We start from the raw sequence: 18,663 nt of genomic DNA on the forward strand, positions 1-18,663 counted from the left end.
GTCTTCAAAATAAAGTTGATGGAATTCTAGTTTTTCTCATGAAGAATAACAACCTAAAAAGGTAAATATAAATCTAGATAAAATCTTAAGAGCTTGGTTAGAGTACTGGGTATAACATATGGCTCCACTCCTAAGGTTCTTTTTGTGGGACATGGGGTTCACTGGCAAGGTCAGCATTGATTGCCTATACTTAACTGTCCTCGTGAAGGTGGTGTTGAGCCACCTTCTTGAACCCAGATAATTCTGTATGTTACAGCAACAGTGTAGGCACAGCAAAATAGTCACAAGTCAGGATGGTGCGTGGATTGGAGGGGTACTTGTAGCTGCTATTCCTGTGCTTCTGCTACCCTCGTCCTTCTAGGTGGTTTAGATCTAGGGCTTGGAAGTATTGTCAAAGGAGACTTGGCAACTTGTTGCAGTGCACTTTGTAGATGGATACATTGCTGGCACTATGTATCAATGATGGACTGGGCACAAGTAAAACAGCAGCTTTTTTTGTTTTTATTCCAATTCAATCCAATCAAGTCCAATTCAGAGTCTCAACAAGTTGAGATATTCCCGATCAAAACTGACAAGACAGGACTCTCATTGCCCGTCTTGGGCTTGATCTACATGATCCAAGCTGATTGGAGTAGGCATAGCTCCTCCTCCAAGGCTTGATCTCATTTGCATCTTAGCCAAAAGGCCGAGATGCCACTTTTAAAAATTGCTTCAAATGAAGCTGAAATGTAACCTAATGACTTGAACCAAGCACAGCATGTCATTACTACACTTGATCTTAGCCAAAAGGCCGAGACCTGGATGTTGTCAGGCTTCTTGAAAGTTGTTGAAGCTGCACTCGTCAAGACAAGGCAGATTATTGAGAGTTTCAGGTGACTGCCTCCAAAAACCATAACCACCTTCCTTTGTGAGAGGTATGATTCCAACTAGTGGACGGCCTTCTTCCCAGTTCCCACTGACTTCAATTTTATTAGGACAATATATAGAGTGGTTTACATAAGTGTTTAAGATGTTGGAAGGATGGAATGGGGCGAATAGAAACAAACTATTTCCAGTAGCTAAGGCATTCATCTCCATGATTTGAGAGTGAGGCAGCAACTGCATCTATTCAAAATTAGAGTTAAGGAAGCTGGATGAGAACTGTGTATGATTAGGGATAGTTGCTTGAACATATGATAGGGAATTTGTAAGAGCCTGTTTCCTTGGCGTTTTCTATCTATTCCCTTTGGGGGTGGGGGTGCGGTGGGATACACGAGAAGAGTGGTTGAGATGATGGAACTGGTTAAGGATATTAATCTGACTGCATATGTTTTGTGGGTCTCTGCTAGATTTTAAGTATTTCATAGAAAATGAATTATTCCACAAGTTCCCGTCCTCTGGAAAAGGGAGAAAACGTATACAGGAAAGAAACACAATTCACTTTGACACATGTTGCATGCTTTGCTTATACTTCGTGACTGACACATACCTGTAAATGAGTCTACAGGAATTTCCTGCAATCCATCCTCAGAAAATGCCATAGGTGGCTGTATCATTAAGTTATCCCCAACTCCCTCTTCAACTTTAGGTGCAACATCATATACAATTCTTCTGGTTATGTGGTTTTTTCTTCGTCCACTTCGAGGGACTGTCTGATGAAGCATTAGTTTTCCCAAATTTCCCCATGAGAAAGCAGGACTCTGATCTTGAGGTAGCCCCATTTGCAGATCTTTCCCACCATAATCTGAAAAGTTATCTTGACTCCAGGCAGAATCATTAATCTGGTAGCTCTCATTTTGGTCCATTGCTGAACCCATATCTAAACTGTAGCCCTCCATTTCATACCTAGCTCTTTCTTCATGTAATCCTCCAGCAGCACAGTTATTCAATGCATTTGTAGATTTGACTATCCAAGGGCTGCTGGGTTCATGTTTCAACATAGCTATGGTGTTGTCTCTTTGGGACCAGTTGGAGGCTTTTACTTTCTCGTACTGCATTATTATTTTCTCTGCTGCAGTGGATTTTGTACTGATGTTTAGAGCATCCTTTATGAAACCACGGCAAGCCTGAACAATATCAGTCATTTGTAGATAGCTTGCGACAGACATTACCTCAATTACATTTTGGCTGGTTAAAACCAGATGTCCAGAATACATGAAATCAAGAATGACTGTAAAACCTTGTACTGCAACAACATCAAGGTGAGTTACTGTGACCTGGTCACAACTTTCATTCGGAGTATAGCAATATAGAGTCTTAAAGTATCGGCTGCCTGCAACTAATATATTCTTGTGGGCTTTGAAAACCTGACCCTTCACCACAATGTTGACATCACACAGAATGCCTTGCTGCCGCTGTTCATTCAATTCCTGAAGCAGTTGATAACAATAGGAAATTTCATTTCGATCACTTTTGTACTCACTGTACATCTCATCTGTTGATTTGGATGTAATCGCATTCTCCTGGAAATAAAAACAAACCGAATTTAAATAATTAAACACAAATTATGTTCCATTACAAATCTTGAAGTCTTTTTCCTATTTGTAGTAAAATGAGTCAGGACTGGGGGATGAAATAAACATAAACTTGGATTTTCAACTGGATTGCGCAAGCTTTGGATGCAATATACAGCACTCTGCCTTCCTCCAATAGTGTGCTGCAAGTAAACCACATCCTACTGCATCTGTGCAATTCATGCCATTCGTCATTCATAACATGAATTGTTGAAGACAAAAAATTAGATTTAAGTTCTACTCCTTTGGATTGATTCAAACTCTGGCCTCAGATATGGTAGGCAAATTCTATCCATTTTCTTCTATCCCTAGCTTGTTTGCTACAATTTGGAGATGTCTGCATTGGACTAGGTTAAGCACAGTAAGAAGTCTCACAACACCAGGTTAAAGTCCAACAGGTTTATTTGGTAGCATAAGCCACAAGCTTTCAGAGTACTGTTCCTCCATCGGGTAAGTGGGAGTTCTGTTCACAAACAGGGTATAGAAAAGACACAAATTCAATTTACGAAATAATGGCTGGAACGTGAGTCTTTACAGGTAATCAAGTCTATAATGGTACAGACAATGTGAGTGGAGAGGGGGTTAAGCACAGGTTAAAGAGGTGTATTGACACCAGCCAGGACAGCTAGTGAGATTTTACAAGCCCAGGCAAGTCACGGGGGTTACAGATAGTGTGACATGAACCCAAGATCCCGGTTGAAGCCATCCTCATGTCCACACATGTCCTGTGTTTTTAAGCACCGTAAGTTGTTTTTTCTGTCTCAAATACCACCACCACCCCTCCCCCCCGCACGCACGTGACAGGACAAAGATAATGGCATATTTTGGTTCCAAATTTTTGTATGTTAAGTTTTTTTCCAATCAACAACTTACCAAAACTGCAATCTTTGTTCCCCATATTTAATACTGCAGTGCCAGTAACATGTGCATGACTGGTGGGTGACATTGGTTAACAATTAGGAACATGAATCAGAGATAATGTTTCCCTCCCTGAACCAGTTTTTTTGCAGATTCATCAAAAATTGACGATTAGTCCCTATCAAAGGTTTATTTATTTCTGTAGAGCATCTAAATGAGACAGCCTACTTTATAAATTGTGTAATGGGAATTCCCACAGTTACAAGGCATTTTTCAGAACACATTAGTGAGCAAGTTGATCTTTCACTGTGTTAATTATTTATTTGTGCTGTGCAGAAGTTTCAGTGTTGAATGTCATCAAATATAGCACTGAAACTAATCAGTAACCTGTTTGAGCTGTTTTACAAAAAGACACTAACTGTCCTTGGAAGGGAACATTTGAAAATGCTGCACAGAACACAAAAACACAGGTTTGTTTCTACAGTATTAATGCCATTCTTCAAACACTCATTTTTCTCTACTCTGTTCCACTCCTGAGATTACCTACAACCAAGAAACAGGTGACAGATTCCCACTGCTGCACAATCATCTGCCAAATATTCTTCGTTCAATGTTTTAGTAGCATTTATTGTTGTAATATCAGTATCATGTGGTGTATCACAATGCATGAACTGAAAAACAATACTTCATAATGAATTCCTTTACAAAGTTATAAAATGAAGCAGAACCTTACATCCTTAGACAATTCAAATAGATACACTGCAAAACATGAATGATTCTGATTGTTAAAGTTGCAGCAACTTGGAGAATTCTCATCACACCATTGGTTATTTTGACAATGACTTTAAACCATTCCCCTCTCATCTCCTTCCTTCCATCTCTGCAAAGTTTTCCTTTTGCTTAATTACTATTGAGCAAAAACTGAACTAGAGACTAGCCGTATAAAAATACTGCAGCAAAGCAGGTCAACGGCTAGGAATGCTGCAGCATGTAAATCAGTTCACGACTTCTCAAAGCTTGTCCATAATCTAAGGCCCAAGTCAGTGTAAACAGTACTGTGCCTGTACTGGCACCGCATGGACTTCAGCAGTTCAAAGCGGCCACTATCTTCTCAACAGTAATCAGGGATGGGACAAAGCTCATACGTATGAATAAAAATTAATCAATTATTGTTTCACAATGCTAAGCATGCTTGTTTTGAAGTGAAATTAAACTGAGGTGCTGATCAATCATGATCTAATTGAATGCTGAATCAAGTTCAAGGAACTAAAGAGGTTGCACATGTTCCCATGGATCACAGTCTTACAGATTAAAACCCCTGTAGAAAAATCCTAACAAATCACTGCTGAGATATGGGCAAATTGACTGCAGTACATTTCATTCATTATCGTCTTAAAAAAAATTTCTACAATAAACCCTATTTTAAAAGTATCTTATTTGCTTTCTGAATGGCTTATTTCAATTTCTAAAAACTCAAAGCATAAATCATTGGAGGATTCACTCGTATAAAAGTCGACATACTTGCATAAACAAATAAGCAATTTTTCGTGGCATTCCTTGTGGTGAATCAGGATATGATACTTTCAACAGGATTGTTATCAATGAAATGCAATAATGAAAGTGTTATAGGCACGGTAATCATTACTATAAGTGGACAAGATTATTTATTACATTTATTATTTATTACAAGATAACCCATAGTGTTGTTCACCTGTCAGTTTTGATACATGGGACCAGTACTAGGAAAAACAGGGATTTGTATTGCTGGGACAGCCTTCAGCTGAACTACTCTAAGACCATTATACTGGAGAAACAAATGTGGAAAGAGCTTTAAACTAAAAACTTGGAGGAAGGATTTAAGAACATAAGAAATAGGAGCAGGAGTAGGCCATCTAGCCCTTCGAGCCTGCCCCACCATTCAATAAGATCATGGCCGATCTGTCGTGGCTCAGTTCCACATTCCCGCCCTCTCCCCATAACCCTTAATACCCTCGCTGATCAAAAACCCATCAACCCGCGTCTTAAAAATATTTAGCGAGGCAGCCTCCACCACCTCAACGGGCAGAGAATTCCAGAGATTCACCACCCTTTGAAGAAGTTCCTCCTCAACTCCGTTCTAAACCACCCTGCCTTTATCTTGAGGCTGTGCCCCCTAGTCCTACTGTCCTTTCTGAGCAGGAAGAGTCTCTCCACCTCTATCCTATCCATCCCATTCATCATCTTATATGTCTCAATGAGATCTCCCCTCATTCTTCTAAACTCTAACGAGTACAAGTCTAGTTTATTCAGCCTCCCCTCATAGCTCAACCCCCTCAACTCCGGTATCAGCCTAGTAAACCTCCTCTGCACTCCCTCCAAGGCCAAAATATCCTTGCGTAAGTACGGCGACCAAAACTGCACAGTACTCCAGCTGCGGCCTCACTAATGCCCTATACAGCCGCAGCAAGACCTCCCTACTTTTATATTCAATCCCCCTCGCTATGAAGGCCAGCATCCCATTCGCCTTCCTGACCACCTGCTGCACCTGCAAGCTGGGTTTTTGCGACTCATGCACAAGGACCCCAAGGTCCCTCTGCACCGTCGCCTGCTGCAGTTTTTCGCCACGTAAGTAATAATCCTTCCTACCATTATTCCTACCAAAGTGGACCACCTCGCACTTGCCAACATTAAATTTCATTTGCCAGTTCCTGGCCCATTCGCCCAGCCTATCTAGATCCTTCTGCAGACTCTCCACACCCTCCGCACAATTTGCCGTTCCACCAATCTTGCTGTCATCAGCAAATTTCGACACCATACACTCGGTTCCCTCCTCCAGATCATCTATATAAATGGTAAATAGCTGAGGCCCCAGCACCGACCCCTGGGGCACTCCACTAGTCACCATCCGCCAATCCGAATAGCACCCATTGACCCCCACTCTCTGCCTCCTATTTGACAACCAATCCTCTATCCACGCTAACACCCTACCCCCAACTCCATGCCCCCTTACCTTCTGCAATAACCTCTTGTGAGGTACCTTGTCAAACGCCTTCTGAAAATCAAGAAAGACCACATCCACCGGCTCTCCTCTATCCACCGCCCTAGACACATCCTCATAGAACTCCAATAAATTTGTCAGACACGACTTCCCCTTAACGAAACCGTGCTGTGACTGCTCTATCAAGCAATTCCCCTCAAGATGCCTCGCTATTTCCTCCTTGATGACGGATTCTAACATTTTACCTACAACAGACGTTAAACTAACCAGCCTATAATTCCCTGCCTTTTGCCTGCCACCCTTCTTAAACAACGGCGTAACATTAGCCGTTTTCCAATCTTCCGGCACTTCCCCGGAATCCAGCGACGTTTGGAAAATAACCACCAAGGCATCCACTATCACCTCCGCCATTTCTTTCAGAATCCTCGGATGCATTCCATCCGGTCCTGGGGACTTGTCCACAATCAGTCCCTCCAGTCTGTCGAGCACTGCCTCTCTAGTAACAATAATGTCATTGAGACCCTCCAGTCCTACCACCTTTCCATCGCTAACACCCGGCAAATTATTCACGTCCTCCTCCGTGAAGACTGAAACAAAAAAGTTATTCAAGACCTCAGCCATTTCCCCATCTCCTACCACTAAGTCCCCCCTCTCATCCTCTAAGGGTCCAACGTTCACCCTAGCCAGCCTCTTCCTTTTTATATATTTATAAAAACTCTTGCTATCCTTTTTTATATTAAGCGCTAGCCCAGCTTCATAGTTTCTCCTACCCTTCTTTATCAACTTCTTTGTCAATCTTTGTTGACATTTAAACCTCTCTCAATCCTCTTCTCGCCCACTACTCTTAGCTACTCTAAACGCCTCCGCTTTTAATTTAACACTTTCCTTCATCTCCTTCGTTATCCACGGCTTATTACCTCTCCTCCTATGGTCCTTTTTAACTATCGGAATAAATTTCTGCTGAGCACCAAGAAAGATCTCCTTAAAGATCCTCCACTGCTCCTCAGCAGACCTACCTTCCAACACGCTCCCCAAGTCAACATTCGCCAATTCTTCTCTCATCCTACCGTACTCCCCTCTGTTCAAACAAAGGATGCGTGTCCGGGAACCCACTTTCTCCTCCTCCATCTGCACCAGAAACTCCACCATACAATGATCACTCTCCCCAAGAGGATCCTTCACCACAAGGTCCCTAATTCTACCCACCTCATTACATAACACCAGATCCAAGATAGCTCGCTCTCTAGAAAATTAAAGAAAAAGGACAAAGGAATAAAGCAGGGTAATGATATGGGTGATTAACTAGAGTATGACAGGAAGGGGTGGAGCGTACAAAGATAAGAGAGCACCAGCAAATAAGGTTAGAATAGGGAAAAAAGATAAAAAGGTGAAATTAATAGACTCTTTATCTGAATATATACATTTGCAAGATGGGTAGATGTATTCGGCAATTTGAGAACAATACAGTCTGGAACAAACAAGAGAACAGACTAATTGGGACTCAGTAGTGTGTAATTAGACAGTATTAGTTAATGACCTCATAGCAAAGGACCTTTCCAGAACAGTGATCATAACCTGAAAGAATTTCATATTCTGTTTGAGGGTGATAAATTTGTCTGAAATTGTCTTAAGCAAAGGCAATTACAACAGTAAGATGACAGTGTTGACTAAAGTGAACTTGAAATGTGGGTTAAAAAGATAATAGACAGACAGTAGCAGATTCAAGAAAAATAATCCACAAGGTAAGATGCACAATAAAGTGGTAGACCAGAAATAAAGCATAATAAAGATGGGAGAAATTGGAGAGAGAGAGAAAAAACTAGTAAATACAAAAACACTAAAAGCTTCCATGTGTACACAAATAGGAAAAAAAGTAGGGAGAATGGGCATTGGTTCCTTAAAGGGTAAAACTGAAGAATTAATGTAGGAATACAACAACATACAAGGAAGTAATTTAGTGACTGAACAAATCATGTTTCAACTTTAGTAAAATTGATTCTCGGGTCATATGCAAATTAATTTACCATTGCACTTAACTGTTACTGTTATTAATGGTTAACTATCATAATGTGGTATGCAAAATCACCAACTGGAGGCAGATTACATGTAAACAATTGTATTAAGGTGAGATAATGTGATTTTGTAGTAACTGGGGGCTTTGGTTGACCTGAGAAATGTTCCAAGGGATTGGACATGTTTGGGGTTATGCAGAACAGTATGGGAGAGTGATAAAAGTCTTTGATCTGGCGTCAATGGGGAAATTTGGGCAGAACTATAGCTGTAGACTTGAGATTTGACAGAGTTGTAATTGAAAATCTGATTTTTAGTTCTTGTGCATTCTTGGAATCTGTCAGAAGCAAGGAGAGCTGAATGGGCATAGAGAGAAGAAAAATAAAGTGTGGCACCACAAGTTTATGATTTTCAAATGTAAACTTTCTAATCATCATCAACAAAATACAGTTAAGCTCAGAAGAGATTTGATCTTTTTCTGATAATAGATAGAAATTGAACTGTTTACATTTTAAAATAATCAAACTAACAGTGAGATCAGGCTGTTTTAGCAACACAAGTATAGTTGATAATCAGGTGAGATGATCAGCTGTTTCTTCAAACATAGTTTTAACATACCACATTTTGGAATTGAATGCATTTCCTTAATTTCACAAGATGCAAAACAGGAGTTACACATGATCAGTGGTATATCTCTCCCTAATGCCCCTCACCCATGCAAAATAGAAATCCAAACAATTTTGAGCAGCATGTGGCGCTTGCATTGTTTCCAACCACATTTCCTATCTGTCCCCATAAGTTTTTGATAGATAAAGAGTTATCTAATGCAGCACTGATTAACTTCAATGACCCAGACTCCATCGTTTTCTGGGAAAAGCATTCCACAGATTAACGATCTTCTTACAGAAAAATAAATTTTTCTCCTTCCTATCTGAAATGGGAGGCCCTTTATTTTTATGTTCTAGTGTCTCTCACATTCGCCTGGTACCCAACCAGTCAAGTCCCCTCAGAATGCTATATGTTTCAATAAGATCAGCTCTCATTTTTCTAAAAACTCCCACTGGATATTGGCCCAATCTTTCTTCAAAAGATAAGCCCTTCATCCCAAGAATGAGTCAAGTGAACCTTTTTTTCACTGCACTGACTCTAAAAAAATACTTTACACTTAATGAAGTACTTCTGAAGTGTAGTTACCAATACAATGTAGGAAATATGACAGCCAATTTGCACATAGCAAACTCTCAACAGCAATGCGATAATGACCAGAGTCTGATTTTGTGATGCCGAGTGAGGGATAAATACTTGCCGGAACATTAAGCACAACTTAGGTGCTCTTCGTATCGTACCAAGGGATCTTTTACGTCCAACCAAGGGACAGCACCTCCAACAATTTGGCATATTCTTTGTACTGTTCTGAGGAACCAGCCTGATTTTTGTCATCAAGTCCTGAGAGAGGACTTGAAACCAAAACCTTTTGCCTCAAGAGGTCAAAAAACTACTATTAAGTCGCAACTGAAACTTATGATATGAACATACTGAAAAACAGGTCCACGGTGGCAGGCTATATTTTTAAAAAGCCTCATCTACAAAATTAATAGAACAGCCTGGGAGGGAAGAAAAAGGGAATCCTTACCTCCACACAGTTCTATCATCAACTGCCAAGTACATTTTTCATGTGACAGCCCTTCTGACTTTATATGGTCCAGAGGGACCTGGATGGAGGCAAATTGCCACCATTCCAGCTTTTGATGAGCTGCAATTGACCATACAGCCAGTTACATTTTGGAAGTGGGGGCAATTTACAAGAAGTTAAATTTCAAGCCAAAAGGGAGAGGAGGCAAAACTAATTTTAAAGTTTACTTTTACTTACAAAAGACAAATTGAACTGAAGAAAAGCAAAAAATGAAATTAAATACCATTATGACAACTGCAGATTTCTTTTAATTTACAAAACGCATTGTTTTGATGTTCTTGGTATTTTTCATCCTTCTGCTTAAAAATTTCTCCAAAAAGGAACACGAGGACAGGGAAAAAAGTAGGAAGTGATGCAAGAAGACAAGGCTAGATACATACATGTTGCGATCATGAATGCAAACATTACTAAAAATATTCCTGAATATATTCCAGCTTAGTAATTTGGTAGATTTTAATACAGCTGAAAATGCTCATCACAAAAATAAGCATTTTAAGATATCAATCCATCAAAGGACTTAAAACTATACCAAATCTTCGCGTTAGATTGAGCTTCTTTGAACACAAGAAATAAAAGCAGGAGTAAGCCACCAGACCCTTCAAACCTGCCCTACCATTCAATGCAATCATGACTACCTAAGCCAGCCTCAGCTTCTTTTCTGTGACATTTCCCCATAAGTGCTAGGAGCAGGAGTAGGCCGCCTGGCCCCTCAAGCCTACTCCACCATTCAATAAGATCATGGCTGATCTTTTTGTGGACTTAGCTCCACTTACCCACCCACTCCCTATAACCCTCAAATCCTTACTGTTCAAAAATTTATCTATTCTTGCCTTAAAAACATTCAATGAGGTAGCCCCAACTGCTTCACTGGGAAGGGAATTCCAGATTTACAACCCATTGGGTGAAGAAATTCCTCAATTCAGCTCTAAATCCTTTTCCCCTTACTTTGAGACCATGCCCCCTAGTTCTAGTTTCACCCACCAGTAGAAACAACTTCCCTGCTTCTATCTTATCTATTCCCTTCATAATCTTTAACGTTTCTACAAGATCTCCCCTCATTCTTCTGAATTCCAATGAGTATAGTCCCAGTATACTCAGGCCTCTCCTCCTAAACCAACCCTCCCAACTCCAGAATCAACCTAGTCAACCTCCTCTGCACCCCCTCCAGTGCCAGTATGTCCTTCAAGTAAGGAGACCAAAACTGTACACAGTATTCCAGGTGTGGCTTCACCAGCACCTTATACAGCTGCAACATAACCTATTTCTAAACTCCATCCCTCTCGCAACATTTCATTTGCCTTCTTAGTTACCTGCTGCACCTGCAAACCAACTTTTTGTAATTCATGCACAAGGTCACCCAGGTCCCTTTGCACAACAGCATGCTGCAATTTTTTACCATTTAAATAATAGCCCATTTTGCTGTTATTCCTACCGAAATAGATGACCTTACATTTACCAACATTGTACTCCATCTGTCAGATTCTTGCCCACTCACTCAGACTATCTATGTCCCATTGCAGATTTTCAGTGTCCTCTGCTCATTTTGCTCTGCCACTCAACTTCCTATCATCTGCAAATTTTGTCACACTACACTTTGTACCTAACTTCAAATCATCTACATAAATTGTTAACAGTTGCAGTCCCAACACTGATCCCTGAAGCACCCTACTAATCACTAACCAGAAAAACACCCATTTACCTCCTTTGCTTTCTGTTAGTTAACCAATCCTTTATCCACGCTAGCACATTATCCATAACACCGTGACCTTTATCTTACGTAGCAGTCTTTGGTGCGGCATCTTGTCAAATGCCTTCTGGAAATCTCGATACATCACATTCACAGGTTCCCCATTGTCCACTGCACACGTAATGTTCTCAAATTCCACCAAACTAATCAAACATGACCTGCCCTTCATGAAGCCATGCTACATCTTCCCAATGGGACAATTCATATGTCTCATTGTTTAGAAACCATAGAACCCCTACAGTGCAGAGAGAGGCCATTCGGCCAATCGAGTCTGCACCGACAACAATCCCATCCAGGCCTCATCCCTGTTTCCCTACATGCTAATCCCTCTAACCTACACATCCTGGGACACTAAAAGGCAATTTAGCTTGGCTAATCCACAACTCACACATCTTTGGACTGTGGGAGGAAACCGGAGCACCCGGAGGAAACCCACGCAGACAAGAGGAGAATGTGCAAACTCTGCACAGACAGTGACCCGAGCCGGGAATTGAACTCAGATCCCTGGAGCTGTGAAGCAACAGTGCTAACCACTATGCTACCGTGCCGCCATTTCTTTGTTGATGAAAGATTCAAGCATTTTCCCTACTACAGAAGTTGAACTAACCGGCCTACAGTTACCTGCCTTTTGTCTACCTCCTTTTTAAAACAGTGGTGTCACATTTGCTGTTTTCCAATCTGCAGGAATCACCCCAGAGTCCAGCGAATTTTGGTAAATTACCACCAGCGCATTTATTTCCCCTGCCATCTCTTTTAGTATGCTGGGGTGCATTCCATTAGGGCCAGGAGACTTGTCTACTTTTAGCCCCATTAGCTTGCCCAACACTACTTCTTTAGTGATGATGATAGTTTCTAGGTCCTCACCTGTCATTGCCTTCTTGTCATCAATTTTTGGCAAGTTATTTGGGTCTTTTGCTGTGAAGACCGACACAAAATATTTGTTCAATGCCTTGGCCATTCCCTCATTTCCAGTTATTACATCCCCTTTCTCATTCTCTAAACAACCAATGTTTACTTTAGCCACTCCTTCTTCTAATATAATCTGTAGAAACTTGCGCTGTTTTTATATTCTGAGTTTGTTTACTCTCATAGTCCATCTTACTTTTCTTTATAGCTTTTTTGTGGCTTTCTGTTGACCTTTAAAGATTTCCCAATCCTCCAGTTTCCCATTAATCTTTGTCACTTTGTATGCATTTTCTTTCAATTTTAAGACCTCCTTTATTTCCTTAGATATCCATAACTGATTATCTCTACAGTTCTTCCTTATCTCTGGTATACAAGCCATTTTCCTTTCCATGATCTATCAAATATTTATTCACCTGTACTTTAAATACTTCTAAATGATCCAGCCTCCACTGTCCTTTGGTGCAGAGAATTTGAGAGATATTCCTCCACCCCCCCCCCCCCCCACAGAAGACATTTCTATGCATCTCCATTTTAAATGATTGAACTTTTATCTTGTAGCTGTGTCCCCTTGCTCAAGGCTGCCCCACCAAGTGAAAGCATCTAACCACTTATCCTGTCACATCCTCTCAGGATCTTATATGTTTGAATTAGATTACTGCTCACTCTTCTAAACTCCAAGGAATACAGACCCAGACTATCTAATCTCTCAATAGGACAACCCCCTCATCCCAGGAATTAGTCTGGTGAATCGCCTTTGGGCTGCCTCCAATGTTACTATATCCTTTTTAAGATATGGGGACCAAAACTGCATGCAGCATTCCAGGTGAAGTCTCACCAACACCCTGCATAACTGCAACAAAACCTTCCCATTTTTAAACTCCAACCCCTTTGTAATAAAGGCCAAAATGCTGTTTGCCTTCTTAACCACTTATTGGACTTGCTTGCAAACTTTGTGATTCATGCACTGAACACCTAGCTCCCTCTATTCATTCACCTGCAGTCTCTCAATTTAGAAAATGATCTGCTTTTTGATTCTTCTGACCAAAATGCATAACCTCACCCTTCCCCACATTAAACTCCATTTGCCAGCTTTCCACCCAGTCACCCAATCTACCTATATCCCGGTGCAGAATATTCTCATCACAATCTTCCCGCCCATCTACCTTCATATCACCACCAAATTTGAAAATCTTACAATTTGTTTCTTCCTTCAAGGCCATTAACATAAATAGCAAACAGGTGTGGACCAAGACTAGTGCAGTACTCCACTAGTTACACCTTTCAACTCTGAAAAGGAGCCACTTATTTCAACACTCTGTTTTCTATGTGACAGACAGTTTTCACTCCATATTAATACTTGCTCCAATTCTGTGGGTTTTTACTTTATGTACCAGGCTCTTCTGTGTCAACTTGTCAAATGCCTTTTGGAAATCAAAATATACTGCATCTACAGGTTCCCCTCTATCTTTGAGCAAATTTAATCAGACATGATTTACCTTTCCTAAAACCATGTTGAATAGATTTGATTATATTCAGCTTTCCCAATTGATTAGCTTTTTCCACTTTGATTATTGAATCCAGCATTTTGCCAACAATAGATGTTAAACAAACTGGCCTATAGTTCCCTGCCTTTTTCCCTTTTGGAACAAGACTGTCACATTTTCCAATCTTCCGGGAGCCTCCCGGAATTTAGCGAGTTATGAAAAATTTCAATGGGTCCACTATCTCTGTAACCACTTCTATTAAAGCTCTTGCATGCAGACCAATGGGTACAGATGACTTTAAAGAGAAGTTTATTTATTAGTCACAAGTAGGCTCAGATTAACATTGCAACAAAGTTACTATGAAAATGTATAGCCAATGCACCTAACCTGCACGTCTTTTAAACTGTGGAAGGAAACCGGAGCACCCAGAGGAAACCCACGCAGACAAAAGGAGACTGTGCAGACTCTGCACAGACAGCAATCCAAGCTGGGAATTGAAAAAAATCAAAGGCCCCTGTTGCTGTGAAGCAGCAGTGCTAGTCAGTGTACCACTGTGCTGCCCTGTCTGCCTTTAGACTTTTAATTTATCCCTTATGATTGGGATTATTGTAAATTCTGAAATCAATCCATCTGATAACTTAGGGATATTAATAATGTCTTCAATAGTGAAGACTTTTATTTAGCATATCCATCATTGTTTGCTATTATCCAGCAGAGATCCCACATTTACCTTATCTGCCTGCTTCTTATTTATATATCCACAGAAACTCTTACTGTTTGTTTTAATGTTGCATGCAAGTTCGCTCTCAAATTTCATTTTCTCCCTTATGAGATTTTTAGTCTTTTGCTGCTAGATACTAAAAACTACCTAGTATTCTGGTCAACCACTATCCTTTATATCCCACTTTTCATTTAACATTATCCTTGGCCTATGTTAACCATGGATTTTCTCATGGAATCCCTCTTTTTGATTGGGATAAACTCCTGCTGAGTATCTTGCTGTTTGGGATAAACTTCTGCTGTTTGAATATCTGCCACTGCTCATCTTCTGATATGTACTCAGTTTGTTTACCCAGTTCACCTTAGACAACTCCTCTCTCATAGCATAATAACTGCTCTTATTTAAAGTTGAAGACACTGGTTTTGGACTTACAGCTTTCACACTAACTGCATCTGGAATTCTATCATATTATGGTCACTACCTCCTAAGGGTAGATCCCTTTTTAAAACTTTCTCATTACACAAAACCAAATTTCAAATAGCCCATTTCCGGGTAGGTTCCACAACGTATTGCTCTAACAAGATGTTCTTTAAAAAAATCAAAATCTTTCAATCTAGACCAATCATTGTCATTACACTCAAATGGTTAGCTTAATTTTGCCTGCTTGATGGCTTGCAAATCAGAATAATTATCAGAAGCTCTCTATGATGATTACTTTAGGCAAGGGGTAACCAGTGTTGTAGGCAGGGCTTGATTCTCATGCAATATTTTTAAAACCAGTGTAGAAGATTCTAGAAATGAGTGTCTCATTTAATAAGATTTGCGCTTAAAATTTGGAGATGATGATGTTGGGAGGATTGCATCAAAAAAAATCCAGCAGTCAAATGGCAACAACGGAAACTTCACTGCATTGCTAATAACATGACGATTAAAATTTAATTTCCCAAAAAGTTGAAAAGAAAACTACTGTATCAGTTTTAATGGAACACCTCAACTATTGTCACTCAATATGGAACTTTATTCTTACAATTGAAAGAGAACTTTTTAAACAAAGGCTAATTGAATCACATTTTGTGCATTTGATGAGCAGGTTATCTTGTTGGGAGTTATATTGTGCCTGTGTATTGCACTAAGAGGTTTGGCCGACACCGTGGAATTAAAGCAACAAAACATGCTAAATGGACACTTGCAGCAGAGAGCTATACATCCATGGCTTTACAGGGAATTGACAAACTGTAATTACTTTAAAAATTGGCTAAAAACCAAGGTAGAGTATTATAATGTTTTTAATTTATTTGTTCATGGGATGTTGCGTCACTAGCATTTATTGCCCACACCCAATTGCCCGAGTAGGTGGTTTTGAGGTGCCTTCTTGAACCGCTAGAGTCCACGTGATGTAGGTAATCCCACAGTGCTATTACAAAGAAATGTTGACCGAGTGACATTGAAGGACCAGCAATATATAGTTCCAAGTCAGGATGGGACATACAAGGTGATGTTTCCATATCTCTGGTGCCCTTATTACTCTAATTAGTAGAGATTTGGGAAGTATTGTTGATGGTGCTTTGGCGAGTTACTGCATCTTGTAAATCAGGGGTGTCCAGTTTGCCTGAAGGGCCACATTTTCAATTTTTTCCATCATTTAGAGGGGCAGTGAGCAAGTTTCTCAAAGCCAAGGAATTAGAAATTAATCTTGCTATTAATCAAAACCAAAAAAATGTGCATTTTTGTGAATAAGTTTCAAATGAAAATACTATTAAGTTACTTTCTTGTCACAATAGTGAGAAATCTGCCATTTTAGCCACTGTAGAGATACACAAATATGGTCAGTGATTCCTAAAGGACCTGTTACTGCTAAAACAATTTTCCATTTGAATCATCTCAGTTACCCGTACACGCACACCCCAACGTGTTGGCTTTCTGGAGTCTGGTGAAAATAACTCGTCCCCAAAGCACATACTCTTTCATGCTCTCCCTGAATCTCCCTGGCTCTAAGCATATCTAGATGTTTATCAAGAAAAAAAGCCACAGGAATCAAAAGTGTGATAAATTTCAGAGTATGGATGTGTTGAAAATGTTGAAGCAATCCTCAGTTAACAAAAATAAACTTCTCCAATCTTCTCAAAGCTTCAGTCACTAATTTAGCATCATTCAGGCTTTCAAAGATGTTCAGAACTAGATTAATACTATTCTGACCGATTGAAATTGGAATCAGGAAATTTTGACAGCACAGCAAGTGGTGTTCTGCAAACCAATACCAGTAAAACTTTACCTAATTTTTATGCTGTTACTTTGTGTGCTTGCTCAGCTTAAAAAATCATAGTACACTATCCCATACATAAACTGCCACAGGAGTACAAAAAATTACTTCCTTGAAGGCTCAAAGACAATGACACGGCAACATGCACCCACAAAGACTGGTAAGGTTTCAAACTCCAAGTGTTGGCTGGATAAACTTAGCATGCTTGCTTCCAGTCAAATCAATTAGCCTCATTACTCAATTTCATGAACTGAAAGAAGAAATTCTGCACTTAATCACTGTTCGGTGACCATTGCTTGAAAATGCAAGTTGAAGATAGGATTGGGCTTGGCTGGGAGATTCTCAATGGCTGAATATAACATCACTAGTACCCAAAAATGCCCAAGGCAAGCAGCCTATTCTTTAACAATGGTCCACAGATCAGACAGAAATGCTTGGTGGATCAGACAACCCTGTGTAAATGATATACTGTTGCCACTGTGTGTCAATGATAGAGGAAGTAAATGTTTAAGGGGATGGAGTGCCAATCAAGCCAGCTAACTGTTCCTGGGTGAGTCAAGCCTCGAGTGTGTTGGAGCTACACTCAATAACACATAGTGACTTGTGCCTTGGAAATAGTGGACAGCCTTTGTGGAGGCAGCAAGGAGTTATTTATTCCAGAATTTCAAGTTGCTGACCGTTTCTAGGGAGATTCAGTGAAGGCGATGCTATTGAATTTCATGGCAATGTGATCATTGCCTGACAGCCGTGTGCAAATTTCATAAGAACATAAGAAATAGGAGCAGGAGTAGGCCATCTAGCCCTTCGAGCCTGCCCCACCATTCAATAAGATCATGGCTGATCTGTCGTGGCTCAGTTCCACATTCCCGCCCTCTCCCCATAACCCTTAATCCCCTCGCTTATCAAAAACCCATCAACCTGCGTGTTAAAAATATTTAGCGAGGTAGCCTCCACCACTTCAACAGGCAGAGAATTCCAGAGATTCACCACCCTTTGAGTGAAGAAGTTCCTCCTCAACTCCGTTCTAAACCACCCCCCCCTTTATCTTGAGGCTGTGCCCCCTAGTCCTACTGTCCTTTCTGAGCGGGAAGAGTCTCTCCACCTCTATCCTATCCATCCCATTCATCATCTTATATGTCTCAATGAGATCTCCCCTCATTCTTCTAAACTCTAACGAGTACAAGCCTAGTTTATTCAGCCTCTCCTCATAGCTCAACCCCCTCAACTCCGGCATCAGCCTAGTAAACCTCCTCTGCACTCCCTCCAAGGCCAAAATATCCTTGCGTAAGTACGGCGCCCAAAACTGCACACAGTACTCCAGCTGCGGCCTCACCGATGCCCTATACAGCTGCAGCAAGACCTCCCTACTTTTACATTCAATCCCCCTCGCTATGAAGGCCAGCATCCCATTTGCCTTCCTGACCACCTGCTGCACCTGCAAGCTGGGTTTTTGCGACTCATGCACAAGGACCCCGAGGTCCCTCTGCACCGTCGCCTGCTGCAGTTTTTCGCCAC

At 40.6% G+C, this 18,663-nt stretch overlaps 1 protein-coding gene across 2 annotated transcripts in view; it reads right to left on the reverse strand.

Moving 5' to 3' along the window:
- Positions 1 to 18,663, reverse strand: part of zbtb10 (zinc finger and BTB domain containing 10) — a 72,348-nt gene that overhangs the window by 26,926 nt on the left and 26,759 nt on the right. For both annotated transcript variants that reach the window (XM_080194049.1, XM_080194047.1), the window contains exon 2: positions 1,469 to 2,441. In XM_080194049.1, the coding sequence (XP_080050175.1) occupies positions 1,469 to 2,441 (973 nt within the window). The remainder of the gene's footprint in view (positions 1 to 1,468; positions 2,442 to 18,663) is intronic.

The sequence above is a fragment of the Carcharhinus amblyrhynchos genome, chromosome 8, assembly GCF_965287045.1.
Source record: "Carcharhinus amblyrhynchos chromosome 8, sCarAmb.v2.hapA, whole genome shotgun sequence".
Taxonomy (NCBI): Eukaryota; Metazoa; Chordata; class Chondrichthyes; order Carcharhiniformes; family Carcharhinidae; genus Carcharhinus; species Carcharhinus amblyrhynchos.